The sequence below is a fragment of the Adiantum capillus-veneris genome, chromosome 11 (genome assembly GCF_014529385.1).
Source record: "Adiantum capillus-veneris isolate H3 chromosome 11, ASM1452938v2, whole genome shotgun sequence".
NCBI classification, from domain to species: domain Eukaryota; kingdom Viridiplantae; phylum Streptophyta; class Polypodiopsida; order Polypodiales; family Pteridaceae; genus Adiantum; species Adiantum capillus-veneris.
Window position 1 is genome coordinate 116,875,176 of NC_140941.1, and position 15,592 is coordinate 116,890,767.

Here is a 15,592-nt window from a genome sequence, read left to right on the forward strand (position 1 = left end):
TCAAATAGTTCTCTCAAACTGTTAGCCTTGATTCGAGAGCCACCATGTCGTGTGTGCCTGAAATAAGCATTTCTCGCCATGTAATGAGACTTTTCCATCCCTTGGGTATTCCATATTGCCGGGTTCCCATACTTCTGTATAAAATATGGCAAATGATTGAAGATGATGTGCTGGATATGAAAACAGATTAGTTAGAATGTTTTACAGTAACATATTTGCACATAAGAGAGAAAGAAATACATAATAATACCATGTAGTGAGTAATCTGGGTGTCTGTCCATGCTGTCTTGAATGATTTTTTCAGAAGGTTGAGATTTTCCTTGAACTTGTTCATATCACCTTGTGACCAGTCGTCTTTGTTGCACATCAAAAATAGGATGTCTATTGATCGCCAAACCTCAGCCTTCGCGTTACGAGTAGTTGGTTCGTGGTCTTTGACTGCAATATGTAGCTTTTTCCAGCTCTGATACTCTACCTTGCTAACATAAGATGTGTTATATATTTTTCCATGTTTTGTTAGCTTTGGATCTCTTGTACCTTGGGGCTTAGATAAAAACCTCCGTGCCTTGACCCCACCGATGGATGGTTTGCATGGGACATCCTTCTCAGCAGTTGATCTCTTTTCATCCCGCTGGATTTTCACATTGCCACCATGAAGCCCCATATCCGACAGTACCATTTCTAAGCACTGCAGGGCTACTTGTCATTCTGCGGAGTTCTTAATCTTCCAAGCAAACCCAATGTATAAGTGGACCAATTTCTCCACAATTCTACAAAGGGCATGCATTGTACAAATGTGGACATTCACAAGTGGTATTTTCAAAACGGGTCGAAAAGCAGGATCCTCAATGTGACGTGTTGGAGCTTTTCTCCACCACTTTGGGTCCATGACCTTTGCAGGCTCCATGCAGAACAAACACGGTGACTTTGCCATTGCACCCATTCCACAATTATACATGCACTTTAATGTTTTAAGGTCACCTGCAAGATGCCACTGAACTTGAAAGTCTCCCCTTCCATCTAGACGTAGTACCTCTCCCTGGTTAGTCTGTCGATCAATCACCTCCGGAATATTAGTTCGATGGAACACCCAATATAGAATCTCATGATCTTCTTTCTTTACCTGCAACACAAAATAAATGAAACTTAAGTAGATCTGAACATTTGAGCTTACTTGAGAATATCGCTTACCTCAAACGCACCAAGCCACCATATGTTAGATTCTGATTGAACACTAAAATATAAAGGATCATCACTGGGACACTTTGAGAGGGCTCTATTCATTAAAGTAATAGTAACACGCTCTAGCTTTTTCTCTTTAACAAGCTCACACTCATCCAGTTTTAACACAAAATGTAATAGCCCACGTGACTCTTCAAATGTGATGTTGTAAAACTCCACCATTCTCTTCTGTAGTATCCGCAGGTCCATAAAAATATTGTTGAACTCATCATATGCCATGTTCGCTCCATGGCCACTGTAAGTTGCTTTAATATGAAAGGGCTGTCCAAGATAGTCTCCCTGTGCCTCGTTAAGCTGAAGCTTCTCTTTCCAAACACTTGAGGCTGATGGTAGAAGTTTGGATTTTATACCCTTCCTAACAAAGATGGATGAGACAGACTTTTGGATAGCCGAATATCTTCTTTTGCTTACACCAAGTGAATCAAGTGTGCCTTGTATCTCTTTTGCACGCACTGAGTTCTCTGAAATAAAGCGGTCCACTACATTTCTTTGTAGAACCTTAAACTTCTTGTCATGTACTATATCTGCTGCCAGGCTTCTACTTATAAGTGGCTTCAATCTCTTTCCTATATTGGCTTTGGGGTCAATGTTTTCCTTGTCAGGATAGATTGAATCTCTACATGAAGACAATGCATAAGTAAATAACAGAAAATTTGCTTCACTAACACTATTTAGGCACATGAAAACAATGCATAACAAGAAAAAACAAAGAGATTACTTAACTAAGACAATGTAGCCAACCAAGAAGCATCACCTTAATGCTCGGATTCTTTTCTTGAGACCTCCTGATGCAACCTGCAATGTTTCAAGATTGCGCAATTTCTTCTTTCGGATACGACCACCCAAGATGGTGTCCTTCATTTGACAACTTTGCACCTTTCCTTTCAGTTCTTGTACCTCTGTTTTATGTTGCAAAATGGTAACCTGATCTGTAGAATGTAAATGTGAAAGGCGAACAATCTCACATTGTTGAGCTTGGAGAATGCTCTTGTAAGTTTCAGCTTCTCTTGTAAGTGATTTACAATAACCCAGAAGGCCCTTTTCTCCATCACCAGCAAAGGTCAATAAGCTTGTAGGATTGACAAACGGTGGAGACGCATTAGTTATTGGATTCTTAGGGTAGAGAGAGCCTCTCTTCCAGATATCTATGTGTTTAGCTCCTTGAGCTCTGAGCGTGTCTATGGAGGCGGGAGGTATATGTGTGTTTGTTTTACTGCGCTTAATCAATGGTTGGTACTCATTGTCCAAATCAATGTGAAGGTGATATTTGGCTCGTTTCTGGGTAACATTTGTGCCATTTGAGGAGTGCGCCATTAGCCAAATGTGCAGGTTTAATGGAAAGTGAATAGCGGTTGCGGATTCGTCCCTCCATGTTAGCCTCATTCCCTCCGTATTGACGTTGTTCATTCAATGCAACTGAAAAGAGGATTATCCCTCAATCACTACGAACGAATGTTCAGAAGAGTAAGGAATCCACTTAAAGTACACTTTTTGAAGTTTTACTATGAAAGACCCAGCTCTTTTATTTGCCATTTTTTCTAGGGAGAGAGTGCAAAAAATACATTTTCTTAGAAGGCCCTCCAATTGACCTCCGAAATTTCCTAATGAAATGGACTTTCTAAGCTTGTGGGTTCAAAAATGGGTCAAAAAATGATTTTTGGATATGTATATATGTTGGGAGGGAGTTTTAAGTAAAAAACAAATAAAAATATATATATTTTTTAAAAAGTCAAATTTTGACTCTTTTTGACCCACGGAATTGCTGATGTGGACACACCCCTATGCTTCCTTCACTTTAAAAAAAGCTAGAGAGAGAAAGCAACCTTTTAGGTCCACATCCTACATTTGTCTAAAAAAAAGGCTAGAAAAGCCTACTCAAAACTACCTTCTTCAATGTCCTTGCCCCCTAAACCCCACACAACATTAGTCTTAATCCCTAAAAATTAGGATTCCTTACAAGGCCCATGCAAGGTTCATATTTCTCCTAATGATATGTTGATGTGGGATGTTTTCTTTTGGAATGCACTGATTGCAAGATATGCCCGACAAGGGTTGGGCATGGAAGCTCTGGTTGTTTTCAATAGGTGTGAAACAAGGGCAATTCTCTACGTGTGCATCTTGAAGGCATGTGACTGATGACATGTATGTGAGATGTGGTGATTACAGGAAGCACAAAACGTGCGTGAGGAGGTCTCTTGGAGTGCATGGATACATGCAACAGGAGCAGGGTCAGAAAGCTCAGATATGCCTATCGCAAGGGTATCAAAATCCACAATGTGATTGCTAGCTGGGGGTGCAACATGTTGGTTGCAAGATATTCCCAATATGCCTATCGCAAGGGTATCAGAATCCATGATGTGATTCCTAGTCGGGGGCTATTAGCGATACGATGTCATGCTTGGTGGTGGTTTGATCAATATTGTCGTTCCCTTTTATGAAACGTAATGCTTGGCACTGCCTTGTTCAACATGTATGCCAAATGTGGCAGGGCCACGGAGCCCTGGGCTGGCCTGTTTCCAATAGATGCAAGGCGAGGGCATCTCTCTAGATGCAATCACCTATGCTTTTGTCTTGAAGGCATGTGGCACTGCCTTGATGTCCGAAATGTCATCTCTACCAGGAAGCTCTTGCTGGCTGTTTTCATAATGCAAAGCAAGGAAATTCTCCTGATGTAATCACTTATGCTTGCATCTTGAAAGCATGTGGCACTACATAGAAGCAATGATCATGTATGCGAAATGTGGTGTACTTGAGAAATTAAGCACCAAAAAGTGCTTAAGGAGCTTCATGTCCGAAATGTTGCCTCTTGGAATACACTGATTGCAGAATGTGCGCAACAAGATCAGGGAAAAAGCCTCTAAGCTATTATCAGCAGCAGCAGCTGATGCAAAGCAAGTGTATCTCTCCAAATTCAGTCACCTATACTTTCATCTTGAAGGCTATGCTTACATCTTGAAGGCATGTGGCTCTATGAAAGTGCTTGAAGAGCTTCTTGTCGAGAGTGTGGACTCTTGAATGCATTGATTGGAAGATTTTCCAGATAGGGGCGAGGCCAGAAAGCTCTTATCAACTTTTAGTAGATGTGAAGCGAGGGAGTCTCCCCAGTTGCAATCACCTACAAGTGCATCTTGAATGCATGTCTTGAGCTACACAAGATGTTGATGCAAGGAAGCTCTAAGCTATTTTAATTAGACATGAAGTGAGGTTTCTCGCTAAATGAGGTGACAGGTCTCTTTGAGTGCTCTTATAAGAGGATATGCCCAACAAGGGTTGACCGAGGAAGCTCAGAAGTGTTTCTGTTGGGATGAAACACGAGGGCAATTCCCCACAACAATTGTCTGTCTCAGTGTGCTCATTGCATGGATTGTTGCTCAACGGCTCTTGGAAACATGTTGTGCTCCAATTCTTTGGCTCATATGTGTTGTGCTACCCTTGGTCAACATGTATGCCAAATGTGGGATGCCATGGAGCTCGGGACTGTTTCTAATAGAAGAAAAGTGAGGGCACCTCTCCAAATTCAATCACCTACGCTTTCGTCTTGAAGGCATGTGACACTACCTTGATGTGCAGAATGTCGTGTCTTCAAGTGCATCTGATTGCGGGATATGCCCAACAATGATAGGAACAGGGAGCTCTGGCTGGTTGGCTATTTTTCAAGATGCAAAGCGAGGACATTTCTTTTGATGTAATCACCTATGCTTGCATCTTGAAAGCATGTGGCACTACGTAGGACCAATGATCACGTATGCGAAATGTGTTGCTCTTGGGAAAGCACCAAAGAGTGCTTGAGGAGCTTTCTGTCCGGAATGTCGTCTCTTGGAACGCACTGATTGCGGGATATGCTTAACATAGAACGCTTTGGGCTGTTTTCAGCAAATGCGAGATTAGAATCTCTCTTCAGATGTGCAATCACCTATGCTTGCATCTTGAATGCATGTTGCAATTTGGAAGATGCTAGGACGGACAGAAGAACTCACGATGATATCGCTAGTCAGGGGCTGTTGAAAAAAAATGTTATGGTTGGCACTGCCTAATTGGTCGACATGTACGCAATTACCTACACCTGTATCTTAAAGGCATGTGGCGTTACGCAAGACCCTGATATGGGCAAAAATTATTAATGATGATATTTTCAATCAAGGGCTGTTGAAAAAAGAAGTCATGCTTGTATGCTTTTCGACGGTGATACTAACAAGAAAATTCACAATTATATTGTTAGTCAGAGGCTCTTGGAAAAATATGTCGTGCTTGGCACTGCCTTGGTTGATATGTATGCCAAATGTGGTGCACTACAGGATATACCCAAAACCCGGGGCGATCACTTTTTAGAATGTGTATACTATCACGTGAGTTAACCGGAGAGGATTATTAAAAGATCAAAATGTATACATACAGAGGGGGGTGGGGGGTTTTTAAATAGGCACGTAGTGTAAATATAGTATGTATATTGAGGTATTATTAATAACCTCTTGAACGCACGTGATATAGGAAGCTTTGATAAGTGACCGCCCCGGGACCCAAAATGGCTATGGCAATAATGAAGTAATCAGATTTTTCACCAGATGCAAAAGAAAGGCACTTTTTTCATGGCTAGGATGTTTTCATGAGATATGCACAACATGGCTGTGGTAACGAAGCATTGAGATATTTTTATCAGATGCGAAGGAAAGGCCTTCCTTCAAATGCAATCACCTATGCAATTAGGGGCTATTGTGGGGCTGTTGTAGAAACATTTTGTGCTTGGCAATGTGGCGCGCAAGCTTGATGAGTCCAAAACACTACTTGACAACATGGACTATGGTGTTAGCAGGTTATGCAGATGAAGGACAAGATTGATTTGTTCTAAATTGTCGAGTAGATGCAATGTGAGGGTGTTTCGCTAAATGCAGTGACGTATGTTTGCAAATTGAAAGCTTGTGCCACAAGCAAAGCTATTGATAGGGGGAAGCTGATTCATGATGAGATTCTAAGGCAGGGATTTTTGAAAAGCCATATATATATGGACAAAAATTCACAATTATATTGCTAGTCAGAGGCTCTTGAAAAAAGATATCGTGCTTGGAACTACCTTGGTCGATATGTAAGCAAAATGTGGTGCGCTTGAGCCAACACAAAAAGTGCTTGAAGAGCTTTCTGTCTGGAATGCCAACTCTTGCAATGCACTAACTCTGGTGCTTTGACCTATATGTATGCCAAATGTGGTTCCGTCATGCTAGCATGAGAAGTTTTTGATGGGGTCCTCTCTAGGATGTTGTGTCTTGGAGTGAGTGGATTACAGGATATGGTCAACCTGGTTGTGGTAAGCTTAGGCAAGACCTTCACATGTATGATTTCTTAATTCATGATGAGATTGCTAGCCAGGGGCTATCGGATCAAAATTCCATGCTTGGCAGTGCTTTGATCTATAAGTATGCCAAATGTAGTCCTGTCACAATAGCACGAGAAGTTTTTGATGGGATCCTCTCTAGGCTGTCATCTCTTGGATGGAGTGGATTGTAGGATATGGGCAACCTCGTCGTGGCAAGGAAGCTGTGGGCTCTTTTTACAAGATGCGAAGGGATGTTCTATCTCTAATCACAATCACCTACGCTTCCACCTAGAAGGCTTGTGGCCTTATACAAGATCTTTGAAGAATTCATGATGTGGTTGCAAGTCAACGGCTGTTGCAGAAACATTCAGGAAATGCTTTGATCCATATGTATGCCAGATGAGGTGTCCGTATTAAAGGACAAAACCGATGAGCTTTCTATGCAAATTGTCGCTTTCATAGTGCGTTGATTGCTGAATATGAGATACATGGCTCTAGCAAGGAGGCTTTGGGCTATCTTATCCATATGCAAAGACCCGCTTCTTCCTAAAGTTCCTCCACCCAAATAGTCACAAGCCTATCTCCTTCATCCTCCATGGGATGTCATCTCTTGCAGCGGGTTAAGAGCACGAGATGCCCAACATTGTTGATGCAAGGTGCATTGACGACAGACATTCAATTGCGCGGTGAGCAAGCATTATCATTCTGTGATTTTTGACATTTTTGACAATGCGAAACCAGTTAATGAACACACTGAAAACTGCGAAAGCAATTAATGAACACACTGAAAATTGCACGTTGCCATGGGAATGGCACGTTCCCTCGTATTATAAAAATTGGGGAGGATTGTACAAACTCCCCCATGCAAGGATACTTGCATGTTTTGGTTTTTTTGAAACATAAAAATGGAACAACAAACAATTAATAACATTGACAACTTGTATGATTACGAACATTGAGCTTGACAAACCTCTAACCCTGCTCGTGGTTTCCTGCAAGGTATCCCTCTAAAGCACTACGATCGGTATCTCATTCTTGCGAGGTACACCTCTAAACCACGGCAATCGGTAGCCTCTCTCTCTCTCTCTCTCTCTCTCTCTCTCTCTCTCAAATCCTTTCATAAATTTTTTCACTTGAGAAGTATTGAAATGGCATATATAGTTTCCAATATTTTGCTCAATCTTAATTCAATCCAAGACAGAGCTAACGAAGCACTCTAGTTTTGTGCAATTTTTGTTGAGACAATCTAGAGCCTCTCGAGAGGTATAGGATAAGAGACATTTTTTTCAACGAAGGCGTCATGTTCGAAGGGTTCACATAGAAGAAATCATCTCTTTCACATGCATTCAATGGATATTATAAAACCCTCTATACTTACATGATATAAGGTAATAAAATGATATTTTTTTTCCAAGAGTATATTGCCAAATAAAATGCCCTTTATTTTGAACTCACTTGTTATATTTACATTTTGGAGGTGCACTTGTGAGATAGTAGCTATGGGTTGGTCAGATCGATCTTAGTTATATTTTCACACGAAGATTTAGAAATTTTCTCATGTAAAAAAAAGGAGTCTTTTTTAGTGTTTTTCATACTAAAGGAGGCACCCCATACCTAGCTAGGTATGATCGGGGGCAAGGACCGTAAGTCACAATGTGGGAATTATTGTGAGATTTTGTCCAAAACTTCTTGTGAATTCTGAGAGGGGTATCGAGCAAAAAGAAGTGGCATTGAGAGGAGAAGAAGCGTGATGATGGGAGGACTATGTTCTTACAAACTGTCGATGCCCGAAAAGAGATCAGGGTCCTCCGGGTATAAGAGGTCGAGATGGAGGGAGACTAAGAGGGTAGAATTAACAGAGGAAGGAGACGCAGCAGCCATGGAGACCTTCGCTTGGCCCACTGCAAAAGCGAAGTCACCAGTACCGCCCACCACGGACAGCACGCCGCCGGACACGCTGCCTATCAGCACCACCGACCCTCTCACCATCCCTTCTTCTTCAGCTATTTTATAGTTTTGCAGAGTCGCCGTGCAGTAGAGGTAGCGCACCTCCTTCCCATCTGCAGCGTCTGCCAGGTAGAGCCCGCTCGCGCTCCCCACAACATTTCTGCCTATGACTCGCCCCTCAATAGCACTATATTGAACTAGGGGCTCTTCGGCGAACAGGTGTGGGCCTGTGAGTGGCTGCTGCAGCTGCGCCGGAGCCTTTCCGGGCGCGTTGTGCAGGTTTAAGGGCGGCCGCTGCAGAAGCAGATGGAAAGAGAGAGAGCAGGGTCGATCCTTGGCTTGCAAGCAGGGCAGCAACAAGAGGACGCTTACTGCAAGCACGCTGGCATGAATCTGCGCCATCTCTCTCCTCTCTCTCACACACACAAACAAAATGCACAGATACTGCGCACACAGACCGCTCATTTTATAACAACTAACGATCCTCGGAGGCTGACTCGTTCAACGGACTTTACTATTATTAAAAAACGTCCTTTCCTACGCTTGTCAAATTCTGAGTCCATCTTAGTGGACCTTGTCCCACACTTCTTTTTCAACAAGTCTCTTTCCCCTTCACACTTTCACCGGGAAAACCACACTTCCTTAGGGTGGATCCGCACCGGAGGGGGCCCCTCCACTCATCAGCAATTTTGTCGCATGCACCAATTGGCTTCTTGCACGAGACTCGAGCTTGTTCAACAATCCAGGAATAGAAGACCTATTTTCTAGCTCTGCCAATATTGACAGAGTTGAGACTATGGGTCAGTGTTTGCTGGCAAATGCGGCTTTGGGCTCTACCCCTTGCCTATGCGGATTTGTTCTAACGTTTCACAACAAAGCTTAAGAATATACGATAGAAAGTCCTTTAGCATTCATTTTTTTGAGTACCATACATTTTCTATCTACTAACATAATATGGTGGAAGGGAGAGCCTTTTATGCGTGTCGTAATTTGCGATCTGAAGGCTAAAGTCCAAAATTAAAAAAAACCTTTTTGCACACGATAAAGAGGGGAGAGAGAGAAAGAGAGAGAGGCCGTCAAAGGCGATCGATCGTAATAGTACTATATATAATGGAGCTTAAAATTTTGAAAGAAAGAGAGACCTTGCCACACTAATTTTGAAGGAAAGAGAGACCTTGCCACACTGCTGCATTTCAAAGGAAGCCTTAAGAAATGCAATTTTAATGCAAAAGTGAAAGGTGGAAAACGAGGATACTTCTGCTCTTGCATTTTCAAAGGAAGCCTTAAGAAATGCAATTTTATTGCAAATATGAAAGGTAGAAAACCAGAAGACTTCTAAGGCCTAGAAATGCAAAGTAAAAAGCTTACTAGTATACATAGTTCTTGGCAAGGCCATAAAATTTTACTTTAGCCCTTAACTTTCAAGGGTGACCGTTGACTACTTTTGTTTTTTAGATCCATTTGAAGTCAAATGTAGCTTTACTTTGTATTTTGAAGGTCATAAAAAACTTTCCTCCATGTGTTATCCAAGGTTATGGTCATGCAAGGCTTAGTTGCTTGTTATATAAATCGACAATTTATCGTAGCTTATAGACAACTAAGCATCACGTGACCATGTCCTAATGAACCTCCCTCTACAAGTTTGCACAGACCTTCCATGCCATAAATGATCTCCAATCTTAGTGTTCAAAGCTCAACAACTACATGCATATGTCTATGTTTTGTTTGTTTTGTGTGTGTGTATGTGTGTGTGTGTGTGTGTGTGAGAGAGAGAGAGAGAGAGAGAGAGAGAGAGAGAGAGATGTTACCTTTGTGTGTGTGTGTGTGTGTGTGTATGAGAGAGAGTTAATGTGCCATTCGTTGAGACATTGGAGCACTGCAAGAATGCCTTTCACATTTTCACTGCAAAAGTGAGATGCAACGAACTCAACGATTCAACAATGAGAGTTCAACGATCTGTTGTGGATATCCTACATACGTTGTGTGTGTCGCATGTACGCATGTGTGTGTATGAGAGAGAGAGAGAGAGAGAGAGAGAGAGAGAGAGAATGCGACGCTATTGATTGCAAGATTTTTGTGTGAGTGAGATTGTTGAGAAATAGAGATTGGTCCATGTGATATATCGTAAGTATGTGTGTGTGTGTGTGTGTGTGTGTGTGTGAGAGAGAGAGAGAGAGAGAGAGAGAGAGAGAGAGAGAGAGAGAGAGAGAAAAAACACATGTTTAGGTGAGAGAGAGAGAGAGAGAGCACCATTCACTACAACCAGTGGCAGTGAATGTCTATGTGTGTGTGTGTGTGTGTGTGTGTGTGTGTGTGTGTGAGAGAGAGAGAGAGAGAGAGAGAGAGGGTGAGAGGGCTCTCACACCAGCACTAGAGAGAGAGAGTAGGAAGGGAGAATAAGCATTGGTCTTACAATTAACAATCAACAAAGCGACGATCAACAAAATCCACAATCCAGAATCAAGAATTGACATTGACATCTACAAAACTGAGAATCGATAAAATTGAAGTTTGACGTAGTTGGAAAATTTCGACCTGGCGAATCCAAGGAAGACGGCTTGCAAGCCCAAGGCAAGAGTGGACCTCAATAGACAACAAAGGCGGATGACACAAGGCAACTCTAGCAACTCTTGGCTATTTTTGAAGGTTTTTTTGATAGATTTTTTGCTCTAGCCTTTGGGTTCTTAGAATTTAAAGGTGAATCTCAAAATTTATAGGTGGGATTGCACCAAACCTAAGTTTTTTTAAGCGCTTAAAGGCAAATTAGAATTCTCGAGGCAAATCTCCAAAATTTGTAAGAGAGGTTATGTATGAGAAATTTTAGGGCGACTTTATTATATTTGAAGGCTTTAATTACACTCAGTTTCTCTATATTTTGTATGTTTTTTCACCTTCCAATCTAAAAATTAGAGATAAATTTCTAAATATGTAGGTGGGATTACACTAAACCGAGGACTTTTAAAGGATTCAACTATACTATGTTTTTTCCAAAAAAAATTAGAGGCAAATTTACTATATGTGAAGGCTTTTGCACTAAACTTCTTTACACTTTGTAGATTCTCTAAACTTTTTTTTGGCAAAACTCACAATTGTGAGTGAATTATATTGATGAACCAAAAAATTACAAGGTCTTGTCGTGTTCGTGTAGATTCTTTAAACTTAAATTTAGGTTCTCTGAACTTTGGGGATATTCTCACACTCAATCTAAAATTGAAAGTTGTGATGTTTAGTTGTTAGTCTTTTTGCATTCATGACTTTTTTGGAGCGTAGGGCTCTATACATTTATGTTTCTAATTCATTACAACTCACTCTAATTAACTGATAAGTGAGTGTTGGTAAAAACAAAAAAATAAAAAAAATGGAAATAAATTTGTAGGTGGGATTATACTAAATCTAGCTTTTTTCTCCAATTGTTGTGGGTGTCCTAACCTTCAAATCAAATATTGCTAGTGTGTGGCCCATCCTATGGAGAGAGAGAGAGAGAGAGAGAGAGAGAGAGAGAGAGACCCTTTTCTTGACATCCAATCCACTCTATTTCTTGCTTTGTCTTGGTCTCCGACTCTCATCCATTCCAAGCCCTTTCCTTAGACAACTAAGCCTCATGTGACCATGCCCTAATGAACCTCCTTCTACAGGCTTGCATGGACCTTCCATGTCGTAAATGATCTCCAAACTTAGTGCTCAAAGCTCAACAACTACATGCATGTGTCTATGTTTTGTTTGTATGTATATGTGTGCGCTCAACAACTACATGCATGTATCTATGTTTTGTCTGTGTGTGTGTGTGTGTGTGTGTGTGTGTGTGTGTGTGTGAGAGAGAGAGAGAGAGAGAGAGAGAGAGAGAGAGAGAGTTGACGTGCCATTCGCTGAGGTGTTGGAACGTTGCAAAAAGGCCTTTCACGTTTGCATTGCATTACTGAAGTGCAACGAGCTCAACGATTCAACGGTGGGAGTCCAACGATCCGTTGTGGATGTTCTACACACATTGTGTGTGTGTGTGTGTGTGTGTGTGTGTGTGTGTGTGTGTGAGAGAGAGAGAGAGAGAGAGAGAGAGAGAGAGAGAGAGAGAGAGAGAGAGAGAATACGACGTTATTGATTGCAAGATTTTGTGTGTGAGTGAGAGTGTTGAGAAATAGAGATTGGTCCATGTGATTAATCCTATGCGTGTGTGTGTGTGTGTGTGTGTGTGTGTGAGAGAGAGAGAGAGAGAGAGAGAGAGAGAGAGAGAGAGAGAGATGTGACGTTATTGATTGCAAGATTTTGTGTGTGAGTGAGAGTGCTGAGAAATAGAGATTGGTCCATGTGATTAATCCTATGGGTGTGTGTGTGTGTGTGTGTGAGAGAGAGAGAGAGAGAGAGAGAGAGAGAGAGAGAGAGAGAGAGAGAGAGAAAGCATGTTTAGGTGAGTGATAGAGAGCACCATTCACTACAACCTGTGGGAGTGAGTGTCAGTGTATGTCAAAAGGAGAGCTATAAGCCAAAAAGTGTTTGCCCAAGGAGAGCCGCAAATTCTAAGCTTTAGGTGGAAGGTCCCACTAGCCCAAGCTGCCCAAAGGGTCATGTATAGCGAGTTCCACCTATTGCATACATGTACAATATTCTAGGCCCAATGGTAATATGATATGATATAGTTTAGGGATAAGTTCCATTAGGTGCATACATGCAAGATATTCTATGCTAAAAGAGTTAAGTTTCACATGAGTGTATTGGTGTGATTAAACCAAGTCAAAACGACACACACTCTGTTTAAGCCAAGCTATAGTAGGAATGGAAATAGCCCTAAAGAAGAGATGCAATCAAGATCCAATTAATAGGCAGAGTATTTTACTGGAGACTAATCCAACCAACAAACCTAAGGTATGAGCGACCAACCAAATAGCACATTAAATACACACGGTAATCCCTGAAACAGTCAAGTCTAGGTAAGCTATCAGGCACTTGGGTCAAGCTTAAAAGAAACCTCACTTTAACAGGACCAAATCGAGCTCCTGTGTGTGTACACGATGAGGCAATCAAAGCATAGTTCAGTGACTAAGTGTGTGTGTGTGTGTGTGTGTGTGTGTGTGTGTGTGTGTGTGTGTGTGTTGGAGGCCCATTGAGTATGGGTCTATTGCCTCATCAAGTCAATGAGTATATAATAGTCAAGTCTAAAGGCAAAGAGTTGTATTATATCAAAATTCAGTGAGTCTTCTCCGAGAAATAAGTGACAATGTTAACAAAGAGAATTATACTCTAATCAAAGTTTTAAGGCTTTGTTAGCCAGTAGAAAATAGTATGGATGCCTTTCCAAGGTCATTCATAGAAGTATTCCATGGTTTTTACCAGTTTCTAGTGATCGAACAAAACATTCATCCAAAGTAGTCTTTAAAAAGCGTTCCTAAAATCATAAGAATCAAAATAAATAAACAAAGGTAAGCAATTTTGGATTCACCTGCAACTCAAAATCAGTAGAGTCAAAGACTACAATAGTTATCACCAAGAATCCGATCTAAGTACCATACATCTTCTATACTATATAATGGAGCTTAAAAATTTTGAAGAAAGGAGAGATCCTCCACATGCCACATGCCACACTCCTTCATTTCAAAGGAAGCCTTAAGAAATGCAATTTTAATGCAAAAGTGAAAGGTACAAAACTAGAAGACTTATGAGGCCTAGCGATGTAAAGGAAAAAGCTTAGTGGTATAGATAGTCCTTGGCAAGGCCATAAAATTTCACTTTAGCCATTAACTTTCAAGGGTGACCACTGACTACTTTTGTTTTCTAAAAGCATTTTAAGGGTGTCTTTACTTTGTATTTTGAAGGCCATAAAGAACTTCCCTCCATGTGTCATCTAAAGTTATGGTCATGCGAGGCTTAGTTGCTTGTTACATCAGTCGAAAATTTTCAGTAGCTTGTTGCTTTTCATCGGCTTACCATACTGGTTTCTTGCCGATCATTCCTCTGAGATAAATTTCTAAATATGTAGGTGGGATTACACTAAACTGAGGACTCCTCAAGCATTCAACTATACTATGTTTTTTACAAGAAAATTAGAGGCAAATTTACTATATTTGAAGGCTTTTGGACTAAACTTCTCTGCACTTTGTAGATTCTCTAAACTTTAATTTAGGTTCTGTGAACTTTGGGGTTATTCTTACATTCAATTTAAAATGTAAAGTTATGATGTTTAGTTGTTAGTCTTTTTTCATCCATGGATTTTTTGGAGCGTAGGAATGTTATACTTTTTATGTTTCTAATTCATTACAACTCACTGTGATTAACTGAGAAGTGGTGCTGGTAAAAAACAAAAAAAAGTAAAAAATTAGAGATAAAATTTGTAGGTGGGATTATACTAAACCTATGCTTCAATAAGGATACTAAACCTATACTAAACTCTCTCTCTCTCTCTCTCTCTCTCTCTCTCTCTCTATATGAGCATAGGGCTGTTATACTTTTTAAGTTTCTAATTTTAAGCTCCATTATAGGTTTAGTATAACCTATAATTAAAGGGTCCTATCTTTCAAATCAAATGTTACTAATGTGTGGCCCATTCTATGGATTGAGAGAGAGAGAGAGAGAGAGACCCTTTTCTTGGCACCCAATCCACTCTATTTCTTGCTTTGTCTTGGTCTCCAACTCTCATCTCCTCCAAGCCCTTTCCTTAGACAACTAAGCCTCACGTAACCATGCCCTAATGAACCTCCCTTTGTAGGCTTGCATAGACCTTCCATGCCGTAAATGATCTCCAAAATTAGTGATCAAAGCTCAAAAACTACATGCTTTGTAGTTTTGTTTGTGTGTGTGTGTGTGTGTGTGTGTGTGTGTGTGTGTGTGAGAGAGAGAGAGAGAGAGAGAGAGAGAGAGAGAGAGAGAGAGAGACCCGTTGCCTTTGTGTGTGTGTGTGTGTGTGTGTGTGTGTGTGTGTGAGAGAGAGAGAGAGAGAGAGAGAGAGAGAGTTGGCGTGCCATTCGCTAAGGTGTTGGAACCTTGCAGAAAGGACTTACTTTTTTGCATTGCATTACTGAAGTGCAACGAGCTCAATGATTCATGTTCTACACACATTTTGTGTGTGTGTGTGTGTGTGTGTGTGTGTGTGTGTGTGTGTGTGAGAGA

The 15,592-nt window shown here is 41.0% G+C and overlaps 1 protein-coding gene across 1 annotated transcript; it reads right to left on the reverse strand.

Annotated features, from left to right (window-relative positions):
• Window positions 1-7,971: 7,971 nt before the first annotated feature.
• On the reverse strand, window positions 7,972-8,930 carry LOC147447892 (uncharacterized). Its single transcript, XM_086524443.1, has one exon. The coding sequence runs from the start codon at window positions 8,897-8,899 to the stop codon at window positions 8,321-8,323; it is 579 nt and encodes a 192-aa protein (XP_086380569.1). The 5' UTR covers window positions 8,900-8,930; the 3' UTR covers window positions 7,972-8,320.
• Between the last annotated feature and the right edge of the window lie 6,662 nt (window positions 8,931-15,592).